At 32.8% G+C, this 25,950-nt stretch overlaps 4 protein-coding genes across 4 annotated transcripts; 2 read left to right on the forward strand and 2 right to left on the reverse strand.

The window, feature by feature from the left end:
* Positions 1-8,294: 8,294 nt before the first annotated feature.
* LOC130494966 (uncharacterized) lies at positions 8,295-9,260 on the reverse strand. The gene has a single exon (XM_056985840.1). It carries the CDS (start codon positions 9,258-9,260, stop codon positions 8,295-8,297), a length of 966 nt encoding a protein of 321 aa, XP_056841820.1.
* A 3,359-nt stretch (positions 9,261-12,619) lies between these two features.
* On the forward strand, positions 12,620-13,489 carry LOC108860837 (stress-response A/B barrel domain-containing protein UP3-like). The gene has a single exon (XM_018634688.2). It carries the CDS (start codon positions 12,764-12,766, stop codon positions 13,382-13,384), a length of 621 nt encoding a protein of 206 aa, XP_018490190.1. The 5' UTR covers positions 12,620-12,763; the 3' UTR covers positions 13,385-13,489.
* A 1,377-nt stretch (positions 13,490-14,866) lies between these two features.
* LOC108856667 (protein PIN-LIKES 6) lies at positions 14,867-16,939 on the reverse strand. Its single transcript, XM_018630520.2, has 8 exons — positions 16,650-16,939; positions 16,471-16,550; positions 16,249-16,373; positions 16,050-16,171; positions 15,717-15,971; positions 15,515-15,615; positions 15,387-15,439; positions 14,867-15,297 (listed from the first exon to the last, which is right to left on the reverse strand). Exons 1-8 carry the CDS (start codon positions 16,839-16,841, stop codon positions 14,987-14,989), a joined length of 1,239 nt encoding a protein of 412 aa, XP_018486022.1. The 5' UTR covers positions 16,842-16,939; the 3' UTR covers positions 14,867-14,986.
* A 6,234-nt stretch (positions 16,940-23,173) lies between these two features.
* Positions 23,174-25,026, forward strand: LOC108858728 (phenylacetaldehyde reductase-like). The gene is made up of 6 exons (XM_057010664.1): positions 23,174-23,460; positions 23,657-23,826; positions 23,918-24,109; positions 24,198-24,360; positions 24,432-24,618; positions 24,722-25,026. Exons 1-6 carry the CDS (start codon positions 23,340-23,342, stop codon positions 24,864-24,866), a joined length of 978 nt encoding a protein of 325 aa, XP_056866644.1. The 5' UTR covers positions 23,174-23,339; the 3' UTR covers positions 24,867-25,026.
* The last annotated feature ends 924 nt before the right edge of the window (positions 25,027-25,950 follow it).

Raw genomic sequence — 25,950 nt, forward strand, 5'->3', positions numbered from 1 at the left:
AGTTTTAAACTATATAAAATATCAAAGAAAACAATAATGAAACTGTCTAAAACAGCAAGGATAATCAAATTTTCAAAAAACAACAGCAAGAATTCATTTTTTTATATTTTGTTTATAAACATATCTATATATATTTACGAAAATAATTTTAAATCCTCTATAAATATTAAAAAATAACTAATACTTGTATAGTAAGAAATAAAAGGCTAAAATAAATATCCGAGCTTTTATGTTTTACAAAAAAATAAAATCTAGCATTTAAAGAAATAATTATAAAATGAAAGTACACAAATATTTGGTAGGAACAAATTTGAGAAACAAAAATAATAAAAATCTTGACAATTTGAATATACAGAAGCCTTTTTATATCTTTTTAATTTTATTGACAGAAGCATTTTTGTTGATATCGGCTTGGTTTTGTGCTAAAATATTTTTTGAACAATTACACTAATTTTTTTGGAGATTTGGGGCCCCAAATTCTATAAATTATATGGGGGCCTGAGGCTAATGCCTCTCTCCTAACACTATGTGCACGGCTCTGATAGGGTTATGGGTTATATATATATATATATATATAGTAGGAGAGAAGACGACAATACAGCTATATATAGTAGGAGAGAAGACGACAATACAGCTATATTAGAATTTACGTAAATTTATTAATTTATTTTACCATCATTTATTTTTCGATTTATTTCATATTCAAACTTCAATAATGATAACATGAGGACGTACGCATCCTATGAAGTATGAAGTTATAAAAACTTACACCCCCTCCGTGCACTATTTATCCATTCATACGTCATTTAAAAGGGAAACTTTAGAATGTACAACATCGATGAAAAAGAAAATTCAATTTCCTTTTTTTTTCCAACCCGTAAAGAGCAAATCAAAACAATACATTCCGCGACCAAAAGGAGAACGACCGGCTAGGTTACACACGGAATCAGCAAGAATAAACAACAGATTTAAGCTAAAACTAGAGTTTGATCCGCACACCCGTGCGGGTGTTATTTTCTTTTATTTTTTTGCGTAGACATCGAATATTAATCGTACAATCTATTTTTTTTATTTTGTCTTCCTTTTATTAACTTCAAAAACAGAACTTTGGTGTTTATTGATCAATATCACATTAGAGTTTCTCATTTTAGGATATCTATTTTATGTCTCTTACTGATACTACTATTTTTAAATTTAGTTTCAAAATTCTTTTGCTATGTTTACATATTTAAACTACTCAGTTGAAAAGAAAAGGATTTTAGATAAAACATCATAAATACCAAAACCATAGAAGAAAAATGTATCACAATGTTGTTTCTAAATATTTGTTCGTATTTGTCATGACTTCATTTTTTTTAATTTCCAAATTTCATATGATTTGAAAATAATTTTTTCAATTTTTAATAATAACACGCCTGTTTATTACTTTGGTTGAATGAAAATATTAAAGACACACTTCTAAATATTTTGATAAATATTTAACATTTTTAATTCGTATTCGAATCAATATTTTGAAAAACATACATTTCAAACCGACTCATAGTATAAAAATCAGAAAATTACCCCCAAAATTAAAGTAAGTATTATTTACCAAAAATTAAGATCTTGGAAAACATATCTTACAACATAATTTTGTCGCAGACTTTTGTTTTTATGATTTATATTTGTTTAGAAAATAAAAGATTTCAATCTTTTATGTTAGCTAAATATTAGGTAACTTGGTGTAACACATAGAATATTTTAAGGAAACAATATCTATTATGTTTTAGTAATTTTATTTATTAAAATTATTTATGATTAAAAGTAAAAAAGAGAATGGCATTCATTTGTAATTCTTTAGGAAAAATCTGAGTTATTTTAAATTTGTACTTTAGTTTTAATAGATTAGATAGAAAGGATTAAGGGAAAGAAAATCAGGAAGCTTAAGTTACAAAAAAAAAAAGAAGATCAGGAAGCGGAAAAAAAGAAAAAGAAGATCAGGTAGCTTAGCTCTTCCGGTGAACACCGGTGGATTTCAGATCTGAAATCTGAGATTTCACGTTCACCGAGTGCCAAAATGTGCAGTTGAATTCCATCACCACATTTTGCAATAAGTCACCAGACGTATTAAGATATAATTATAATGCTATTTTCCTTTCAAAAATAAAAAGATATGATTTTAATATTTTCAGGAAACATTTACTTAATAATTTGGCACTGTCTTAAAAATATCCTTCGTCTATAAACAATGTAAAGTTGTTAAATTGTTTATTATTTACAGAATTTTCCAACCAGTGAAGAACATATTTTATATTGGAGAATAATAATACTAAAGCTGAAAAATCAGTTAGTGAAAAATTTTCTGAGGCAGAATTATTAATAAGAGGTTCTTGCTAAAGTTCTATAAACATTATAATAGATTTTCATCTCTTCTTATGATATGTGGAATGGGGTAGGACTGGGCGTTCGGATACTCATTCGGGTTTCGGTTCAGTCCATTCGGGTTTCGGGTTTTCAGGGTCAAAGATTTCAGCCCCATTCGGATATTTCTAAATTTTGGTTCGGGTCCGGTTCGGATCTTTGCGGGTTCGGTTCGAGTTCGGATAACCCATTTAAAATATTTTTAAATTTTCAAAATTCATGATATACTTTAAATTTTCATAATCTATAAGAAAGATAATATATTACATATAAATTTTCATAACATATATGTCAAAATACCTTAATTTAACATATAAATTGGGTTTCTTTGAATATTTGGATAAATAATCAATAGATATTTAACTATTTTGGTGTTTTCAGTATACTTTAACTATTTTAAACATTTACTTTTGACTATTTTCATATATTTTCCGAGTATTTTGGAAAATTTAAAGGTATCTTATATATTTTTAATATTTTTAATATACATTATATATAAAAATAATGTATATATTTAAGTATATAAATTTATTTCGGATACATTCGGATACCCACAATATTTCGGTTCGGATCGGGTTCGGTTTCGGTTCTTTAAACACCGAAATTTTGAATCCGTTCGGATATTTAATCAATTTTGGTTTGGGTTCGGTCCTACTTTTTGGATCGAATTCGGTTTGGTTTCTCGGGTTCGGATTTTTTGCCCAGCCCTAGAAGGGGGTTTGTATGTCTTTTTTCTTTTACATTTTAGGTCCTTCATCTTTTAGATTATTACAATTTGGTTCATCATTTTATAATTGTGCATTGTCTTATTCTTCTAACACTAACCATCATATTTTAAAGTTTGATAATCTATTTTATTGATAAAAATACAAAATGGATAAAGAGATAAGTAAACAATATATATATGTTTTAAATATTATTTCCAGCTAAAAATAACATAAACTTGCACTATTTATTATTTTTTACTATTTTATTATTTTATTTACAAATTATATATTATTTTAATATTAACAAAAAGAAATATAAACTAGAACACAACACATATTCTAAACATAAAATTTTCATAATCATAGAAATATCAAAATACCAAAGTTACACTAACTCAATAAAAGTCGAGAGCTAAAAGAAGATCAAGAACGAATACTAACTTACTTCACTTTATCATAGAATGTCTTGACTAGAATCAGCAGATATCATGAAACAATAGAAATATATACTCTGAAACAAAGAAATCCCCCAAACACAAAGAAGCACGATCAAAGACTAATGAAAAGAAACAAGAAAGCGGATTAGAAGCAAAAAGACACATACTTAATGCATCATAAGCAACCACCAGCAAACTAAAAAAAGCTCAAACAAGACACACATGGCAGCGAAGAACCACAAAACTATTGATAGATGAGAGAAAATTTACAGAAGACTAACTCTGAACACTTATACTAAGAAAAGCATGAGAATGTGAAGGAGGGAGAATAAAAGCCAGCGATCGAGAAAACAGAGTCCAAGCTTGAAACAACATTCCAAACCTACAGAACATATACAAAGGAAAACACTAAACTTGGAGCGGAAAACATGGAGAAAGAGAGCCACAGAGACACGAGCAGTGACGAAAGCTGAAACGAGATGAGAGAACAGAGAAGGAACGGTAGACAAAACAAAATCAGCAAACTTTGAAACCATCCTCAAGCTATGAAAGAGAGCATAGAAGTCATATCATCAAAACCAAATCTTAAAAACCAATATGAATAAGGATTATCCACGGTAAGCCAATGGCAAGAAAAATAATATTAAGGACGACTAAACTCTGACCCAACCCAAGGAGATCACTTATTAACAAAAAAACGAAATCTAAAGAAGAAGAGGAGTAGTTAATATTGATCGGAACAATCTAAAATATCGTGAGAAACAACCACACAATTGAGAACTTATAAGCCTGATCGATAACAATCCAGATAATTTCACATGAGGAAACGGTGAGGAAGAACAAAAGTACGGAGGTGAGATTTTTCCGGTGATAGTGAAAAGCGCAGCACACAAAAAAGGTAAATGAAATACATAGATGGTAACTTACTCAATATCCAAATATAGAGAGAGGACACAAAACATCTTAAAAGAATAATATTCAAATAACTGAAAATACAATTTTAACGCTGAAACTAGAAATTTTAAAATCAAGAAATGTCTAAATGCAAAGTTATTAAAATTCAATATACTTCTATTCACTTCACCACTAATAAGTAATAATATTCACAAAACAACACATTATTTTTTGTAACTTAAAACAACACATTATTGAAAAATTCATATGGTATCCGTCACAAATTATGATTTTTCAAACGGCTATAAAATTTGTCAGTAATTGCTAATAAATTCCCGACAAATGTACATTTTCTTCGAGAAGTACAATAACTAGCTAACGGATATATGGTTTTTTTTCAATAATTTATCCAGAAAATATCCCGACAAAATGTTTTTTCGAAAATTTGATGGTAATTGCCAACAAATACAGTTTTATCGGAAATTCATCACTAAATACCAATCAAATTCTGACAAATGCCCACTTTTTTCAAAAAATATTTCATCTATTTTTTTGATGTAATTTCTGAAGAAATGTATTCAGTCAAAAATTCTATCAGAAATTACTTAGTTTTTTTGTAATGAGTTGTGACTTTTCTAAAATTGTCGTCTTCGTTACTATTTAGTCCTTATATTATCATGTCTCTAGTAATAAAACTATACAACTAGAGAGTCAAAGATGAATCCAACAACATATAGCCCTTTTTGACATATAGTCCTTTATAATCATGTATCCAATACTATCTTTAGTCTTGTATTCAGCCATTTTTGATATGAGGAAGTTATACATGCAACATATATATATGTAATGAACGCATAATGACGTTTGAGCTGTTCATAGGGCCAATACTTGTCGTAAAGATCGTTAAAAGGACAAAACTACCGTATCGAGCCCGTTCAAGGTTAGGGATCTAGTTCCAAGGGAGGGCTAGATCAAGGGCACGCAAACTATTTTGTACTGTACTGTACATGTAAACTATTTGTATCAAACACGTACAAACAAAAACCCAATTAGGTAAAAGAAACAAATCATCTTGGAATGCGGGTTTGATTTTAGTCCATCAATTTCTTTTGGTTTTGTCTTGCTGTCTTTCTGTTATTAATTAGAATGTCGTCCCAAAATTAATCTATCTTGTTAAAACAAAAACATTCTATTGGACCTAACACTTATTTTGTAAGTTTTTAAATTAAATACACATTTATACTTTATAGTTAAACATAAATTAAATCACTAATGTTCCTTTCTTTATACTACTATCCATGTTTCCAAACAATATATTTATTTCTTTATAATACTATCAAACATTCCGTTGGAAATAACATTTATTTTGTAAGTTTTTAAATTAAATACACCTTTATACTTTATAGTTAAACCTACATTAAATCACTAATGTTACTTTCTTTATACTACTATCCATGTTTCCAAACAATATACTTATTTCTTTGTACTACTATTAATGTTTCCAAACAATATATTTTTTATACTACTATCAATGTTTCCAGACAATACAATAATTAATCTTAGTTATTTATATCTATCATTTTCTCTTTAGAATTTTGTAAAAACATCATAATTTCATAAATTGCAAAATAATGAACTTTAAATTTTGGATTATAAGATTACAAATTATGAAACTATTACAACTTAAATCCAATTAGATTACATATCGGTCATCCATCAGTTCAATCGGTTAGTCTCGAGGTTTAGTGATTTTTTTAATATGAATATTTTAAAAACCAAAATTGAATTGTCAGATCTCTGGATTAACGGGTATAATCACAATCGGGTTGAATTTAAAAACACTGATTTAAATGCAAAAATATTTTAAATACACACTCTTTAAAAATTACCAAAATATTTGTTAAGTTATTAGTGAAATTTTTTATCGTAAAATATTCCGCGCTTCTAAAGCGCGGATCAAAATCTAGTTGTATTTAAGCTAAAATCTCTAAAAGCATAAAATAAGATATAGATACTTGCTAAGATAAACGATCTAATCAAAAATAAAGCTTATCGTACGTTTATGTCAAATCTGATTAAACTTTTTACGAATCCTAGGTTGCAATCTCCCCCACAAACAAACACAAATATTGTTGGGTATATGCATATGTAGATTCAAATAATGTATTTTTTTTTGTCAGCAAATACAGATTCATATAGATTCTGTGAACCAAACCGGAAGATCTGCATCTATGTGAACGATATAAAATGATTGATTTCTGATAATTTAGTTTAGAGAGATTTGCATAGAAATAATGGATAAGGTACGCTCATTAACGTTAAGGCACATTATAATTTAACTAAATTATTATTTGTTTCTGATAATTTAGTTTAGAGAGATTTGCATAGAAAATGCTAACTAAGTTGGTATTTGTAAAGATGAAAGAAATGTTCGTCCAACCGTGAAGTCCGTGTCCAGAGCTTACAAACCTCTATTTCTCTGATCGTTTAGGGAGAAAACGTAAAAGTTTTGTAATGATATATGCATACAATCAATATTATTAAAACATGATATCTCTAACTTTTACCCCTAAACTAATATTACTTTTTTTACCACTGGTTTTTCAAATAAAGTTAAAACTGCTGTTAAGGGCATAATCATAATTTACTTAGTGGACTAATATATTAATCTAACCACAAAAATTGAAACCGTAACTCACTCTACTTTAATAATAGTTTGATGCGTAATGATGTTTAATGTATTTTTTCTTTATGAACATATTTATAACCGTTTGCTACTAATTTATTATCTTAACAAAGAGTTGCTTGACAAGCTTATTTTTATAATAGTTGCTTGGTAGGTTTTACACGATCCTAATAATAATAGTATTAAGAATCTATTCTATTAAAAAAACAACATAACATGCATATTTATAAATGTTATGTCTAATAATATTAAAATATATCAATATCATTAATACACGATCATCTCTATCTTTTACCCCTAAACTATCTTGAAATATTACTTTTTGTCACTGTTTTTCAAATAAAGTTAAAACTGCTATTAAGGGCGTAATCAGGTGGACTAACATATTAATCTAGCCACAAAAATTGAAACCGTAACTCCCTCTACTTTTTTTTTTGACATCCTCCCTCTACTTTAGTAACCGTTTGATGCGTAATGTATGTTTAATGTATTTTTTCTTTATGAACATATTTATAACCGTTTGCTATTAATTTATTATCGTAACAAAGAGTTGCTTGACAAGCTTATTTTTATAATAGTTGGTTGATAGGTTTTACACGATCCTAATAATAATAGTATAAGAATCTATTCTATTAAAAAAACAACATAACATATTGATAAATGTTATGTTTAATAATATTAAAATATATTCTATTAAAACAGTAACATAGCATATTAATAAATATTATGTTTAAGTGTTTAACTATGTATTTCATTTATTCAAGAGATTATTCTATCTAATTAAGTTAATATTAAATATAAATATGATTACAAAAAAATTAAAATATAAAAATTAGTTTAAAAAACTAAAAAAATATACCAGCGATTTTAAATACAATCTAGTTATGACTTAATCTATATGTACAAATATCGCAAGTATTCGTATAGCCTGTACAAATTTTAAAATATCCAGCAAATACTATTAATACGGAGATTTGATCATTATGGGGTAACAAAAAAAAAAAACACAAACTTATCCTTTTCCACCTCGTAAATGGCTAGAATAAGTTATCACTCGTAAATGAAATGAAGTTCAAAATAACTTGTCTTCATTTATTTTTGTAAAAAGAACTCTTTTTTTTTTGTCACGAAAAAATTTCATTATGGGTCAAAGCCCAGAAACAAAATAAGTCAGCCCATTACAGGGGTCGATACAGATCCACGGAGAGCCGTTTTGGCTAGAGAATCAGAGAGAGAGTTTTTCGATCTAGAGAAAAAAGAAAACGAAAGATTGGTGAAATCAGTTGAGATTGATCGGATATCGGTGATGATTCCGATCAACTCTTTGCGTTGGTTCTTACCGTTAATTGCTCCGATGAGCGTTAAACTATCTGAGAAGACATTGAGAAAGGTGAAGCCGCGATCCTTTGCCGCTCCAAGTGCTGCCATCACTGCCAAAACTTCGGCGATGAGAGGTAAAGCTACGAAATCCTGCGTGATCGATTCGCCTATTGTAGACTCTAGTTCTGGACCCGAGAAGTTCCAGGCGAGACCCGCCGATTTGCGATTCTTATCCCAGGCTGCATCTGTTTTGCATGCGATGGTTCTATCATGCGTGAGGGAGATTGAAGCTCTGGGATGTCGATCCCGAGATATCTCTGGTACTATCTCGCGCTTGCTCTCTTTTCCTTGTGCTTGGTTCCATTCAAGGGCTAGACAGAGCCCTTTGGTTGCTGTCTCCACAGGTGTCGTTCTCCTATTTTCGAAGATGAGCTTGTTTCGTGAGGTCCATAGCGACCAGAGAATCCATGGGAGTATGGCTCCCACGATACCTGTCGGAGGTAAACAGATAGTTCCTCTGAACTTTATCAGGGCCTCTGTGAACTCCATATCTGCATCCACTTGAATCTCTTTCGTTGTTGGGATGAGTTTCCAAACATCCGCCGCAAAAGGACAGGTAAAGAAGATATGTATTTTCGTCTCTAGTTCATTGTATCTAGGGCATTGGGTTGCTGATACCATTCTTCTTTTCCTCAGGTTTTTGCCGATAGGTAGAGCATCATCGATTGTCGACCAAAGGAAGAAACGCAGTTTCGGTGAGCACACGCTTCTCCATACATCTTTAACCCAATTGAAGTCTAGAGTTGTGCTTTTCATGGAGAATGAATGTTTTCAGATTCTTTGATTTCAGTTGCTCTGGTTTCATTGTCTCCGGACTCGTGTTTTGTTTTGCTATTGATGGAATGGTTTCTTTAGCGATTAGTTTGTGGAAGATTTTTTTTTTCCATCTGATATTTATTATTAAAAAGGCCCAAAAGCCCAATGTACAGAGCCGAAGCCCAAATCCAACACTACAAAGCCCACAAACCAAACTAGGCTTATCTGATATGATTAATATACTATATGATTAAAAGAACCAAGAAAATAATAATGATCATGAAAGTGGTAAATGACCTGAATCGTGGATATGTAACCGCTTAACGGTTTATTTGCTATTAATTTTTTTGAACAAATAATACAATTACGAAAAACTAATAATTTGTAAATAAAAATGATAAAACACGTGTCAAGCACAAATAAAGTATAAAAAATTGTTACTAAAGTTTGTTTCGATTTTTCTCAAAAAAGAAAAAAAGGTTTGTTTATTAGATCATGAAAATGTCCACAAGTATAATCTAAACAATTAAAACCATGTTTACAATGATTAATAAAATGATTTTGGTTAGTATAGGTTTAGTCCAATCATGGAAAAATGGTTAGACCATACATATGCGAATTGTTTTTTTCGTTTGATTTGAGATATTATATAGTACTAAAATATAATGCTGCGATCCAAAATAATCTTCTAAATAAATAGATTAGATAATACATAAATATAATATATACTGTATAACCGAAATATAAAAGATACTATATTTATTTCTAGTGAGAGATGTGAATATATCCAAACTTGAATGACAATATTTTGAATAAATATAATTCTAAGTTAATAAATTAGATTACTTTATACTAGTTTTAGTGGATAAAACTTGGATTTCTGAAATTTGGACTTTGGTGTATAAATAAAAATAGAAAATGTCATTTAAATCACTAATTTTTAAATTTAGTTAAAAGAATCTGAATTTATTGTAAATCATTTAAAACCTCAACTTATGTTAACTAACCGTTTTAATCTCTAATATATTTTGATTAAGTCAATTAAACGCAGTTAAAATGGTTAAAAGATTGAATTGACGGAATAATCACCATCTTTGATCTCTGTCAAATCCAAATTAAGTCGTTTTAAATTTGAAAAAATGTTATTATTTAAACCACCAAATTGTTTCTTCTACCAACCTAAATCCCTAATTTGTTTCTGGATCTAATAAACCCCAATCTGTTTCTTCTCAAAACCTAAATCCGTAAGCACCACATACACTCTCCAACTTTTGTCAAAGGTGGAGACTTTCTATTTATCTTTCAGAAGAATAAAATAGGGTGCCGTACCACGGGAATTCAAATTATAGATGGGTGTTTATGGACTTTGGTAAAAATGGCGAGTTTGAATTGAAATATACATAACTAAGCCTTGAAGGAGAGTGTATGTGATGCGCAAAATAAAACGATTTAGGTTTGGAAAAGAATCAGATGTTTCAATTGAGTAAAACAATAATAATAACTATTAGTAACTAATTTGTTTACAAAAAAAAAACTATTAGTAACTATAATCCCTTAGACTATATTTGAGAAGTGATTTTGCCACATGTCTTCTCTACAATCATTCTCACAAAAATAATATGACATGACTACTAAAATTGATGACATGTCTTATAAATTAATATGACATGAACAATTTTTGCCACATGTCTTCTCTACAATCATTCTCACAAAAATAATATGACATGGCTAATAAAATTGATAACATATCTTATAGGTCAATATGACATGGAAAATTATACTTAATGTTAATTTATATTTTTGGTAAACTTTTTAAAATATGGTAATAACTTATATATTACATTTATTTTAGATTTATATTTTTGGACTTTTTAAAAATATGGTAATAACTCATAAATCATCATTAAAATAAATATATTCAATTATGACATTTTAAATTTCAAAATATCATTTAAATTAAAAATATTTCAAAAATATATACATATTTTAGAAAATTACAAAAATTAAATCATAAAATCAAATTAAATCGTAAAATCATTAGTTTCTTATATATATCTATAGTTTTATAAATATTTTTTAATTTTAATTTTTGACAATTATAAAATTTTCATCCCCTAGATTATATTTGAGAAGTGATTTTACCACATGTCTTCTACAATCATTTTCACAAAAGTAATATAGCATGGCTACTAAAATTGATATGTCTTATAGATTAATATGACATGGAAAATTATATTTAATGTTAATTTATATTTTTGGTAAACTTTTTAAATATGGTAATAACTCATGTATTACATTTATTGTCGATTTATATTTTTGGACTTTTTAAAAATATGGTAATAACTCATAAATCATCATTAAAATAAATATATTCAATTATGACATTTCAAATTTTGAAATTTCATTTAAATTAAAAATATTTCAAAAATATATACATATTTTTAGAAAATTATAAAAATTAAATCATAAAATCAAATTAAATCGTAAAATCATTAGTTTTTTATATATATATCTACAGATTTTATAAATATAGTTTAATTTTAATTTTTGACAATTATGAAATTTTACATATTTATGTAATATATTTAATTAAAATAAATGGATAGAAAAATCTACCTAAGATTATAATTTTAAATATATACATGCACATTCTTAAATATATTTCAAAATAAACAAAATTGTTTTTATCTTAATTTTAATGTTCAGTTAAATCAAATTTATATTAAAATATTAATAAGAAAAAGAAAATTTATAATATTAATAAAAAATAAATATAATTTATGTTTATCTGTTAGAAAATATTTTAATTTTTTTTTACTGCACATGGTGCAGGAAAACACCTAGTTATTAATGAAATGATAAGTAGTCTAGTGGTTAGCTTTGATATAGTTGTAGCTTTGGTCCTGGGTGGGTTCAAATCCCTTGAGAAATACTTTTTTTTTCCTTAAAATTTCAGAACGATGACGATAGAATTAACAGAGATCAGAAACGAGATTAACTCCGTTAACTTAATTTGTTAACCATTTTAGACGTCTAAAAATGATTTAGTCAAAATATATTCGAATTTAAAATGACTAATCAAAATAAGTTGATGCTTTAAATGGTTCACAAAAATATTCATGTTTTTCTTTAACCAAGTTTGAAAGTTCGTGATTTAACCGATATGTTTTCTTTTAAAAATGTTATTATTTAGCATTTAAATCGTGATGTTTGCAGTTTGAGGTTTTTTTTTTGTTGTTAGGTTGTTTTGTTAAGAGAACTATGAAATTAAAATTTCCAAAACATGATTATCTTGTGTAAGGATTTCAAAATTCGTTTTCTAAAATGGATTTAGACAGAAATCTTTGTGCGATTCCTTTCATTATTTGCAATATTTTTTCCCTTTTTGGTTATATTAAAATATATAATATTTTATAAAGTTGGAACTATTTATATATCTATCTCAGTTTTAATCTAGTCATATCTCTAAGTCTCCAACGTCCATTCCTTCTCAGAACGCTGTCATGACTCAAATCATCGAGCACATCGTCCTTTTCAAGGTCAAAGACGATGTCGACTCCAACAAGATCGAAGCCATGGCCAACGACCTCAAGAACCTCGCCACCATCGACCAGGCGCTTTACCTCTTCGCCGGTCCTATCCACCGTCTCATATCCCCCCTAAGCTTCACTCACGTCCTTCACAGCCGGTACAGATCCAAGGAAGATCTCAACGCGTACGTTGCACATCATGTTCACCTTCGCGCCGTCGAGGAATGGATGCCTGTCTGGGAAGACGTCATGGCCTTTGATTATATCGCTGATCAAGTTCCTGGAAACCTAACACCACCTCCAGGATCGGTAGCGAAGATCACGTTACTTAAGGTGAAAGACAACCTCTCGGACGAGGCGAAGACGGAGATCATGGAGGTGATGAAGGAGAAGTCTCCAGGAGCTGAGCAGATCACAGTGGGACTGGGAGAAACCTTCTCTCCGGTTAATGCAAAGGGTTTCTCGATTGCATCGGTTGCGTATCTGAACGGTCTGGGAGAAACTGAGGCTGTCAAGGACTTGGTGAAGGAAAAGGTTGGTGATTATGTCGATGATACCATTGTTGTTGAGTTCGTTGTACCTTTGTCCTCATAAGTCTCTGTTGAAAAAAGACTCAAGTTTCAATTACTTGAAGCCTTTGTTACTGTCGAATAAATAATGTTTCAGAAACTTTGGACCATGCAGTGCCTTCCATTTTCTTTATTTGAGATTTAGTTCAAAATATGATTATTGCAGTTTTAAAATAACTTGACTAACTCACCAAATTCAAGATCATAAATCTACACTCACGTCTCTTTCTCTTTTTCTTCTCCTCATTTTTCGTTGATCTGCTCGTGTCGTCCTTCAATCTACTCCTCTTTCTTCGATTATCTTCTCTTTTTTTTTGTTAAATCTCTTTTCTTTTTCCAATTTTGCCTTTTTTTTTGTTTTTCACAATTTAGAGTTCATAAATATTTTTAGATTTCTTTGATTGTTCGTCTAACTCTCTCTTTTTTCATTCAATTTTCCATCTTTGTATCTACAAAGATCTATATATATATAATTTTTTTTTATAAAGAACACATAAATACAATTAAAACCCCAAAAAGACCGTTTTAACCAAGTGATAGTAGTATAATAGTAATTTTTTTGAATTTGATGTGTATCCATTTCAGTCTTATATTCGATTCTTTCTGAAAATTAAATTACCACTACTTGATTAGTCTGGGTTTAGACTTCGGTCTAAATGGTTTACCTGATGAGCCTTAACATATGATCATCCATCCCTGATATTAATCTGAATGTATTCTCAACTAGGATCAGACATCAGACATTGAGTTTATAAAAAAAAAAAACAGTTCTATCAAGTTGTACAATCATTTGAGTACCATAACTGTACAACTTGAGAAAAGGATTTTAGCTGTACCAGGATAATAGAATAACTCGAGTCAATTTGGTATAATTTGTACTTTAGTTATCTCAAATTATATTTTAATATTTAGATTTTCATATTTCAAAAATATGAAAATCGAAAATCGAACTTTACTATGACAGAGATAAAATTGATATTATCTATTTCAAAAATATGGACGAGCTGGTCGGTTTGGGCGGGAAGGTGTTGCGATTAACTTTGTGAAAAGTGACATGAAGACTCTAAGGGACATGGAGAAGTACTACGGTACTCGCATCCGCGAGATGCCTGCTGATCTTGCCTAAAGGAGGTTGAAAGACTGTGTTTAGGCCAGTTTTGTTCTTTTAACTTCTTTTTTTCTTCTCTGAACTCTATTGGTTTAGATTTAGGCATAGCTATCTAAATGACCATGTGAGTCAATGTATAGCGAAAATATATCATTGTATTTATTTATAAGTTTCAAAATTCATAAACTGTATTTGACTCAAAGCCTCAAAAGAGTTTTTCTTTTAGCACTTTAGAAACTGTGCTGTCATGAGTCAGGAATCTTCCAAATGTTATCATCGGAGAGAATCTTCCAAGTGTTAATCACTGGATGCCCCTTTCCTGACAGCTGATGATGCTCGAGTTTTTGTTTCTGTTTCATCTCTTGGATCAATTGACTTTGTGTTGTTTGCACATGTTAGTTTCAGAAACTATAATATACTTTGATTTATTCAGAGCAAACAAGAGGAAAGATCTCGCTCAGCTCACATGGTATTTACTATTACACAAGAAAGAAAAGAAGAAAAATAAAGAAGAAGAATCTAGAAGAGTATGTTGATATACAGAACCATCCATCCAGCCATTGAGAAGATGGCGAAAATATGAACCCAGAAGAGCACAGCAGCCGACTCCCTTCCACATCCTCTAAGGTTAGCAACAGCTCCCGAGAGCACAGAGGTAGGCATTGTGTGCTGTAGAAGTAACACAAACCTAAACATCTTGTCACCAGCTGGAAGGAACCCAAGTTTGTCTGCTAACGTCACTATCCCTAGTCCTGCTGGTGGCACCAACACCAACCGACCAACTATAATCGCCGCTGTTGTCTTGAAACCAAGCTTTGAACTTCCTGGTCCTGCAAAAATGTTTTATACAAGAAAGTTCCAATAAGATGGGCTCAAAACAAAGATCTACATGGATATATGAGAGAAGAACCATCCTTACCGTTAATGAGATTCCCACCAAGTGCTAGCAAGATGCACGGTATCATGGCGTCCCTGAAGTATTTAAAGTTATATTATTAACGTATTGATTCGAAGAAGAGAAATAAAGAGTGTGCTTGCAGTGCTTACCCAAGAATCATGCAGCTATCTGTGAAGAAGAAAAGAGGTGAATTATTTGTGAATATCAACTTCTTGGTGAAAGGTATTGCACCAAGTATCATGGCAAGAATCTGGAAGTAAAACAAATAAATAAAACACAGTTTTAGTTACATGGTAAAAGGTAATCACAACATCTCTTTGTTCATCGGATTGTCAGGCAAGAGATACTTACTGAAGCAATTATTGCAGGTTGGATGATTTGCTTTAGTTTCAACTTCTCAAAGAGGTAAACAAAGAACTGTGTAATCTTTGAATCCACTCTTCCTCTAGATTCGGCGTTCTGAGTAAGCAAGGGGACGTGCTCTGGAGAAGCAGCATCTACTTGTACGTTTTTCAAAGTAAGATTTTCTTCTTGATCACCATCAAAACCTTGTGGAGGAGGAGTAAGCATCTGGTACACATATGTGTAGAGGATGATGGCTCCAACCTGACAATTAAAGTCCCTAAGAAAGTGAGAGAAAGAATAAAAAAAGTGACATGAATGCTACTATGTTGAAAAGAGTACCCATTGACCAAAAGAGATATAAGCAGTGCCATCAATGCTACATTTTTCAGAGTCACCAAAAGGGTTGGATCTGTCTCTACATAGAGCCGCTAATAACACAAGAGGGACATTGCCAATGTTACCTGAAAACAAACAAAAAACTGAGATTACAAACAACAGAGAACAGAGCAGACACAGACAGGACAAGGGGTTTTCTAACCAACTCCGATTTGTATGATTGTGAACTTGAAATAAGGGTAAGGAGGGCGAATAACGGTAGCAACAAGGAAGCCTATTAACGAGCCTGAGATTGTACCAAGAACGACGTTAACCGGAATGAACCACCTGAAAGAAAAATCAAAAGAATAAGCCTTTTAATTGGGTCCTGTAGAAAAGGAAAAAAAAAGATGCATTTAATGACCCCTATAGAAAGAAACAGAACCATTGAAGCATCTTGTGGAGAGTGACGGCTTGTCCGAGCTGGGAAAAGATTAAGCATGGAAGCAGAAGCGTGAAGACCAACTGTAATATTAAGGAAGATGACACACACACTTGTTGAGACAGAGAGAGAGAAGCGAACACTGGAGATGAAATAAAAGAAAGAAATAAAAGAAAGAGTACCCCGTTCAAGAGTTTTCTGCCGGAGGGAGGCAAGATGTTGACGTACTTGGAGGCCATGAGAAGACCCAAGAAGCACATTGTGAACACTTTGGCTATTGGCAGCACTGCGATCTTGATTGTACCCAGCACCGATTCACCCGCAGCAACCGCCGTTGGCATATCCATGAGATCGGAGAGGATCCGCGTTATCATTCCGACAAAAGCAGCGACGTTGTTGACTTGGGATGGAATCTGAGAGAAATCTGAAGAAAAACAGAGAAGTGATGAAGTGATGATGATTGTATGAAAGAGAGAGAGAGAGAGAGGAATAAAGACTTGTCTCACGAAAGATTCTCTCTCTCTTTGCCACGTGTTTCTTTTTCGAAGTTACTCCTTTCCCTTTCCTAGCCCAAAAGGGCCCGATTCAATTAATTATTTATTCCGTTTCCTTTTTGGGTTTTAAAGGTTACTTTACACAAAAAGGTTTTAAGGTTCCCAATAATAACGTGGGACAGTAAACAATTTCAACCAAAATTCTTTAACTTATCTCTAACTAGAATCTAATCCGAGTTAGTAAACAGTAACTTGTAATAAAGAGGACCTATCAGCTAAGCTATCGGACTAATCCTTAAAAAAATAACGAGATTGACCTATCTATGGTAAATCTTCAAAAATATCGAATATATAAAGTATCTTTTAAATTTGCAATCATTGAGTATTTGAAAAACATTACCGGTAGCTAATTTATGGCCAGGTGGGTTGTGCTTTAGAGTTTGGACCCATCCTCTTATTTATATTTAATCATCATATTATAATAATGGCAGGGGAAAATGTATTAAAATGTTGGAATAATATATGGTAGTTGACTAGTTGATATCCAAAAGATCACCCGAGAGTTGTAAGAAGTCTTGATATGGTGGTTAGATGCGTAAACAAGAGGACCAACTCAACCTACAACAAAATGCAAGTTTGTCACTTAGCCGTAAAAATTGATTGCCGGCTAACAGACACTACAAGAAAACACGCTGATTCTGAGGGAAATACCGAGGGAAAATAAGTTCTTCGGAAATTTCTGACAAAATATCGAGGAAATACCGAGGAAACCAAGAAATGAGGTTTCCTCGAAATTTCCTCACTATTTTTTGAGGAAATTTCGAGGAAGACCAACTTCCTCGGTATTTTTCGAGGGAATACCGAGGAAACCAGGGTCGTCGGAAAAAACCGACGGATATTTCTAATATTTCGACGACATCTTGTAGCCGTTAGAGAGCCGTTGGGAGAGCTGTTGGGGGATTTAAACTATTTCGAGGAAATTTCGAGGAAATGTCTGTTTCCCTCGAAATTTCCTCGAAATTTCCTCAGTATGCCGGAAGGATTTCATCTATAAATACAGCCACCCTTCTTTCTCTTCATTCACTCCATTTCTTTTCTTCTTCTCTCCTAGTCTCACGAATTTGATTCCAAAAAAACATGTCTTCTTCAAATTATTTTCGTTCTTGGATGGATCGACCTCATTTGGATCCGGACACGAGATTGCTTACGGAAAAATACAATCAAGGTATAATCGAGTTCATGAGGATAGCTCGCCAACAACCGGAAGCAGAAACAGGTAAGTTAAGATGTCCTTGCTCTAATTGTAAAAATAGAAAAGTTATTAAAGGTGGGATGTTTGGACTCATCTATTATTGAGTGGGTTTACACGAAGTTACAAAATTTGGTATCATCATGGGGAAACTGATTATGAATTTGATAGTACTAGCGAACCTCAGCCGGCGGTTAGATTAGAAGAACCAATTAGGGCGGATGTAGATTATGGTGTAGGTACTGAGCAGATGATAAATGATCATTTTAGAGGGGAAGATTTACCCAATGCAGAAGCTATGAGATTTTATGAAATGTTGGATGCTGGAAAGCAACCACTGTACGAAGGTTGCAGAGATGGTCATTCAGCTTTATCATCTGCTATGAGACTGATGGGCATTAAAACAGATTATAACTTGGCTGAAGACTGTGTGGATGCGATAGCTAATTTTGTTAAAGGTATTCTACCTGAGGATAATGTAGCTCCAGGTTCATACTACAAGGTTCAAAAACTCGTAGCTGGGGTTGGTTTATCTTATCAGGTAATAGATGTATGCAGCGATAACTGCATGATTTATTGGAGGGCGGATGATCAGCGGACTACATGCAAATTTTGTGGGAAGCCTCGTTATAAAGATACGAGTGGAAGAGTTCCAGTGCCATATAAAAGGATGTGGTATTTGCCTTTGACGGAAAGGTTGCAGAGGTTGTATCTTTCAGAACGCACAGCGCAACGAATGAGATGGCATGCGGAGCACTCAACAGATGGTGAGATTAGACATCTTTCAGATGCAAAAGCGTGGAAACATTTCCAATCAAAGTATCCCGACTTTGCGTATGAGAGAAGAAATGTCTACCTTGGATTATGTACTGATGGTTTCAGCCCGTATGGGAAGAGTGGAAGACAATATTCTCTATGGCCAGTTATTGTTACACCATACAACTTACCCCCAAACTTGTGCTTGCGACGAGAGTTTTGTTTCTCTCCATTCTCGTTCCCGGACCAGAGCATCCTAAGAGATCACTTGATGTGTTTCTTCAGCCACTAATATATGAGTTGCAACAACTATGGGCTCAAGGTGCTGAAACATACGATATTTCGTGTAAAGAAAACTTTCAAATGCGGGCAGTACTAATGTGGACAATAAGTGATTTTCCAGCATATGGTATGTTATCTGGATGGACAACGCATGGAAGGCTATCATGTCCATATTGTCAAGATAACACTGATGCTTTCCAACTAAAACACGGAAGGAAAACGTGTTGGTTTGACTGTCACAGGAGATTCCTACCACCTGGTCATCCATATCGTAGGAGTAGAAATTTGTTTACGAAGAACAAGAAGGTGTTTGACAGTCCACCTGCGGAAATTAGTGGGAAAGGTTTGAAGACACAATTAAGAGATTTTGGTGCAGAAAGGACGCCAGACATCGGTGGACATGCGCGTTTTCCGGTAGATGCTGTATTTAAACTTTTTTGTAATCATTTAATAATTTATTAAAATATTTAAACTATTTTTTATATATTTAAACTTTTTTTTGTTATTATTAAACAATTTTAATATATTAACAAATTAAATAAATAATTATATATATTAAATAAAATTTATTTATATAAAGGTCTCAAGAGGAACAGACTCGCTCTCGACAGTGTCGTGGTCGTGGTGGTTCAGGGAGCGGCTCCATTTCGGGTTCCGCATCGCCCTACAGCTCCTACCAGACATCTCCCTCTCCATTTCCCTCTCATTCTCCTCCCGCTCCCGGTGTGGCACCCACTCCTGCTCCTGCTCCTGCTCATCCGGCACTTCTGAGAGTTGCGGAGTTTGTTCGACAGCCGGGTCGTGACCATCTTCCATATCTCACTCAGTATCCATGTGGACGGGGTCAGACATGGTAATTAAACCTATTTTTTTTCATTAAAATTTGATTCATTTTAAATAATTAATTCTTTTTATTAGGTTCGACCGATCCGGGAATGGGATCAGCGGATGGATCAACAGTATGATGTACTCAACCCTCGACAATGGACATCCGACTTTCACCGACTTCCCTCTCGAGAAGCAGCATATGTGGTTTCAACAGTTTGCGGTAAGTATTCTATTTTTTACTTATTTTTTTAATCTTTAATATTAATTTTCTACTAATTGTGTTTTATTTTCAGCAACAATTCAACTGGAATGCCGATGATACGTTGTTTATCTATTACCACTTCGTCCATAAAGTTATGGACAACTATGGGAAGCAGATGCACTCGTGGAAGAAGAAGTGGGAAATAAACAAGGTTCGTTTTTATTTATGAAACAATTTTTTAATTTATTTAACAATTTTTTTTAAAAAAGTTCCAAAGGGGATGGACCCCGTCGTCTGGCAGGAGTTGGGTGTGCATTGGAGTAAGAACGAAGTGAGAGCAACTTCTTCCACCAACTCCACCAACCGCAAAAGCGACCGTAAGGGGAAGGGCATGTACATCCATAACTTGGGTGCTCAATCTTTAGCCAGTCTGGGGGATCGCTTGGTAAGCTTGTCGGTTTTTATTATATTATTTAAGATTCTAATATTTTTTTGTGCATTTCTTTTAATTACTAATGTTTGTTTAATTTATGTTTTTTTCAAGGCGGAAGAAAATGAGGGGGAGCCGGTTGATCATCTCCGCCTAATAAAGACGGCGTATACCAACAAGAAGACCGGCGAGATTGATGATGGTGTTGTAAGGGATGTGGTCACCCTCATCGACAGTCAGATGAAACAGGAAGTGTCTCAGCTTCAAACCGAGGATGACGATTCGACGGGATCGACCGGCTTGCCTCGGGTTCGGATCAACCAAATCGTTGAAGCGGTAAGTTCATTTTTTAAAGTTCAATCCATTTTTTATATTATTTAAATTTGACACTTTCTTTTTCAGTCGGTTCCAAAGAAGAAAGGCCGTTTGTTCGGTTTGGCTCGTCGGTCTCCCTCGGTTCCGTCTGCTTCTGCACCACCACCGTCCTATGTTGATCAAGAAGTCCTTCTGAGTCAGATGAGGGACAAGGATGCTCGCATATCTGCGCTGGAGTCCATGGTGGCGAGTCAAGAGGCGGGCTGGGAGGCACAGAGGAAGCTGAACGAGCAAATGATGGCGATGATGAGGAGCATGAACCCGAACGCCAACGTAGACTTCCCGACCATGCCAGACCCGGACTTCCAAAACCCGTAGTTTAATTTCTTTCAAAAACTCGAAATGTTTTATTTTGATTTGTATGACTTTGAATTTTAAATAATATGTTTTCAATTTAAATTTTAATTTTATATTTTCGAATTTAAATTTTAAAAATATTTTTTTTTTAAATAATTATTTTTAAAAAAAAATATTTTCAATATATTCCGAGGGACAGTTTCCTTGAAAACGTTCGAGGGCTGCCTTCCTCGAAAATTTTCGAGGAAACTGTCCCTCGAAAAATTTCGACGAACATTGGTCTTCGAAATTTTTCGAGGAAAACTTCCCTCGAAATTTTCCGACGAACCTGTTTCCTCGAAAACATTCGTAGGTCTTTTTCTTCGGTATAATTCTCGGTATATACCGAGGGAATTGTTCCTCAATATATACCGAGGACCTCTTCGACGAAGGACTGTCCTCTAAATATCCTCGGAATTATGTTTCCTCGAAATTCCGTCACAAATTTTCGAAAACATTTCGAGAGAAATGAAATTTCGAGGAGTTTTTTTCGAGGGATTTTTTCCTCGGTATTTCGTCGGAATAAGCGTGTTTTCTTGTAGTGAGGTCGTCTTGATTAAGTTGTACATAAGCCATGATTAATTAAGATCGGTTTCTAGCAGAACAGAGAACATCTGTCTCGGTATGTGCGATCTTTAAGTAACAAGTAGTCTATATAACACTTGAGAGCCGTAAAAGAATATATAAAGATCATGAGAGAGTGCAACATGCATAATTAGTCTACCTAGTCGATCAAGGCACAGCTGAAAAAGCGCTAATAGCTTGAAACTGATAAGCAACTAGCGACAAGTCCCTGAAGTCAAGAAGAAAGTGTTAATGGAGCTCACCCGACATAGCTAATTCTGCACAAGTTAAACTAAACGATTAGAGAATCACGGTACATGGAACAGGAAAAAGAGAGTCTTAAAACTCATAATCTGAAAATGAAAGTTATCTTGTAAGCTCAAGAAACAAAAGAAAAAATACATTAACTACAGAACTTGTGTGGAGTTATAGCAATAATTACAGAACTTGTACAATGCATATGCCAAAGGCGTTGAGCAAGGATTTGATGCTGAAAATCAACCAAAACACTTGAGATTTGTTGCTGTTCTTCAACAGAAGAAGCATAAAACCAGATGTACATTAGCATTGTCTTTTCCTAAACTTGGTAGCCTTCTTTCAGCTGTTTATTTTACCAAACCTCAGAAGACACTGATTAGTCATGGGGTAGGTTGTTTGATTTAATCCCAATGTGCATCCACCTATATAATTAAAAAATGTAAAGATTTTCTGCCAAAGCTTTTAAGTATTAGGTCTGTAATAGTATCAGTGGAAGGACTCAACTACATAATCGAAGTTCGCGGATGAAGTAAGAGCAGAAGGAGAGCAATGGCCACAAATGCAAGAAATGTTGGGTCAAGTGAGATATGAAATGGAGGAATTTCAATATTGTCGTTCTCACATAGAGAATATTAATTCCTCATGAAGATAGAATTATACACCATAGACTCATCTCCATTAACATAACTTGAGACGAGTTACCCAAAAGTCAAGAACGGTTCAGTGGTAACAACAAGGCAGAGAAACTCCAGTAATGTCTTGGAATTCTTACAAAAACATTTTTTCTTACAAAAACCATTTTTTCTCTGGTTAATAAATTTACAAATTGAGTTCATGGAAACTTGGTTTAACAATTCAAATTCATACTCACCATGAAGTATGGATTTTTAGCTTATTAATAAACGTACGTATGGATTTTTAGCTTATTAATAAACGTACGGATGAGATTAAGTCCCGTTGAAAACTCTAACGAACTTTCCCAAAAATGGCGCGCTTAAAACCGGACAAAAAAATAAAACAGAAAAAAAAATCCTCTGTTCTGTTTTGAACATTTCAAACATACAGAAAAAGAGATAGTTGAGAAGATCTGAGAGAGGAATGAACAGCGAAGCAGAAAAGACGGTATGTGTGACAGGAGCTTCAGGTTACATTGCTTCATGGATCGTCAAGCTTCTCCTTCTCCGCGGCTACACCGTTAAAGCCTCTGTTCGTGATCCAAGTCCGTCTCTTATCTCTCTATTTAATCCTCATTGCGATACAAACAGATCTAGTCATTAGGTTTAGATTGAAGATTCATTTTTAATGAAATTTTTGAAGGAATGGGGAATAATATATTAGATGTTTAGATCTAATAGTTTTCGGATGATTCAAGACTCATAGTTTGGTTATGTATAATATATGGTTTAATGATACAGATGATCCGAGGAAAACAGAGCATTTGCTTGCACTAGAAGGTGCAAAGGAAAGGCTTCAACTGTTCAAAGCAAACTTGTTAGAAGAAGGCTCTTTCGATTCAGCGATCGATGGTTGCCAAGGAGTTTTCCACACCGCATCACCATTCTATCACGATGTCAAAGATCCTCAGGTCTCTCTCTTTCTGCCTCTGTCAGTTTATTGGCAGTCTCTTAGTTATTAGATCATCCATTTCTGATTGATTTGTGTCTTTTTCTTTTAAGGTCGAGTTACTTGATCCAGCGGTAAAAGGAACAATCAATGTTCTAAGCACTTGCTTGAAGACTCCCTCTGTTAAGAGAGTCGTCTTAACCTCGTCAATAGCATCTGTTGCTTTTAATGGTATGCCTCGAACACCCGAAACCATTGTTGATGAAACTTGGTTCGCCGATCCTGAATATTGCAGAGCTGCCAAGGTAAAATAAAATAACTTTTCTTAGGTGACCTTGAAGTTTTCACTCTGTTTTTTTTTTCTGAAACATTCTGTTTTTCTTTTTGTAAAAGCTATGGTATGTGCTCTCCAAGACATTAGCTGAAAACGCAGCGTGGAAATTTGCGAAAGAGAACGATTTGCAGTTGGTTTCGATAAATGCAGCAATGGTGATTGGTCCTCTTTTACAGCCAACGCTCAACACTAGTGCTGCTGCAGTACTAAGCTTGATCAAAGGTAAGACAAGATAGAGCACTGGTTTGATTCAGACATGTACTAATCATGAATATTGATTTCTACATTTTCAGGAGCACAGACGTTTCCTAATGCCACCTTCGGGTGGGTTAACGTTAAAGATGTAGCGTACGCTCACATTCTAGCGTTTGAGAACCCAAATGCTAATGGAAGATACTGTTTAGTGGAGAGAGTTGCTCATTACTCTGAAGTTGTTAACATTTTGCATGATCTTTACCCTGATTTTCAACTCCCTGAGAAGTAAGTCTTTCTTTTAATGTCAGAAACAGAGCAACTCTGTTTTTCTTTATAGAAATTGTTAAGATCTTAGAAAATAATCCATCTAATTTTTTCTGTATTGCAGGTGTGCTGATGAAAAAATATATATTCCAACATACAAAGTGTCTAAAGAGAAAGCAGAGTCTCTTGGGGTCGAGTTTGTGCCCTTGGAGATTAGCATAAAGGAGACTGTAGAGAGTTTGCAAGACAAAGGGTTTATCAGATTTTGAGCTTCATCCCCCAAAAGAGAAAAAACAAACAAGAACCGGACTTGGCCCTGTTTGTGTTTAACTCCCATATTTCTTTTTTATTTATTTTGTTTTGCTTTTTTTGGTCTCTAATTCAAAATTGGAGTATGTTGCATTTGTGAACTTTTTTGCATCATTTGGGACTGATTAGTTAAACTAATTTTTCTTATTAGAATGTATTTGCAAGAAATTTCATTTTTAAAGTGTTACAATATAATGTAGAAAATAGTTAAATCTACTACTTTCATTTTTTGCAACTAATATTAGCACGACTTATTAGGATGTACACATAAGTTAACTAACACTAATATTAGCACACTTTATTAGGATCTACCGGTGCCACTCATTCGGTCTAAATATTCCCTCAAATTAGGGATCAGCCGGCATTAATACCAATGACATAGCTTAAAGTATTTTTTTTTAATAGAAATCAAACTAAGGGTACAGTAGAACCTATTCCAAACATTAAACCACTAACGCACCGTTGATAATATTTTAATTTGTCAGAGAAATATAGTTCTGATATTTGATAACAATTTATTCAAATAGAATTTTGTTGTAGAAAAGTAAATTTACTAGTACGTAGTAGTTGGATTGATTAAAGAGATGAATTTTTATATGGTGATAACATTTCACTCACTTCAAAAGCCAAAAGCTAATTTAGTGTACAAGTGATGAGTCTATGTCAACCATTGATACTTGCCTCACTTCAAAAGCCAAAAGCTAATTTAGTGTACAAGTGATGAGTCTATGTCAACCATTGATACTTGCCTCGTAATCGTTTTGGCTCTCTGGACAAACGAGGTGGTCACAAAATATAAATATAAATACTCCATTCGCTTCATAAAAAAACGTAAATTTAATATTTTCATATAAATTAAAAAAATGATCAAAATTCATTTAGTTTTTATTAATTGCATATATTTAACCAATATTATTTGGAATAAATGAAATATTTTGTAAAATTAATGCATTTTTAACTAATATTAAGTTGAAAATTGTATTGAAATTCTAAATAACACTATTTTATAACAAAAAGAATATTAAAATGACACTTAATATAAAA

Source organism: Raphanus sativus, chromosome 5 (genome assembly GCF_000801105.2).
Source record: "Raphanus sativus cultivar WK10039 chromosome 5, ASM80110v3, whole genome shotgun sequence".
Taxonomy (NCBI): Eukaryota; Viridiplantae; Streptophyta; class Magnoliopsida; order Brassicales; family Brassicaceae; genus Raphanus; species Raphanus sativus.

Coding starts and splice junctions, on each gene's coding strand:
- LOC130494966 (XM_056985840.1), bottom strand. CDS start 9,260: ATGAAAAGCACAACTCTAGACTTCAATTGGGTTAAAGATGTATGGAGA.
- LOC108860837 (XM_018634688.2), top strand. CDS start 12,764: ATGACTCAAATCATCGAGCACATCGTCCTTTTCAAGGTCAAAGACGAT.
- LOC108856667 (XM_018630520.2), bottom strand. CDS start 16,841: ATGATAACGCGGATCCTCTCCGATCTCATGGATATGCCAACGGCGGTT. Junction 16,551..16,649: donor GCAGAAAACTCTTGAACGGG/GTACTCTTTCTT, acceptor TTAATATTACAG/TTGGTCTTCACGCTTCTGCT. Junction 15,972..16,049: donor ATATCTCTTTTGGTCAATGG/GTACTCTTTTCA, acceptor TTTAATTGTCAG/GTTGGAGCCATCATCCTCTA.
- LOC108858728 (XM_057010664.1), top strand. CDS start 23,340: ATGAACAGCGAAGCAGAAAAGACGGTATGTGTGACAGGAGCTTCAGGT. Junction 23,461..23,656: donor AGCCTCTGTTCGTGATCCAA/GTCCGTCTCTTA, acceptor TTAATGATACAG/ATGATCCGAGGAAAACAGAG. Junction 24,619..24,721: donor GATTTTCAACTCCCTGAGAA/GTAAGTCTTTCT, acceptor TCTGTATTGCAG/GTGTGCTGATGAAAAAATAT.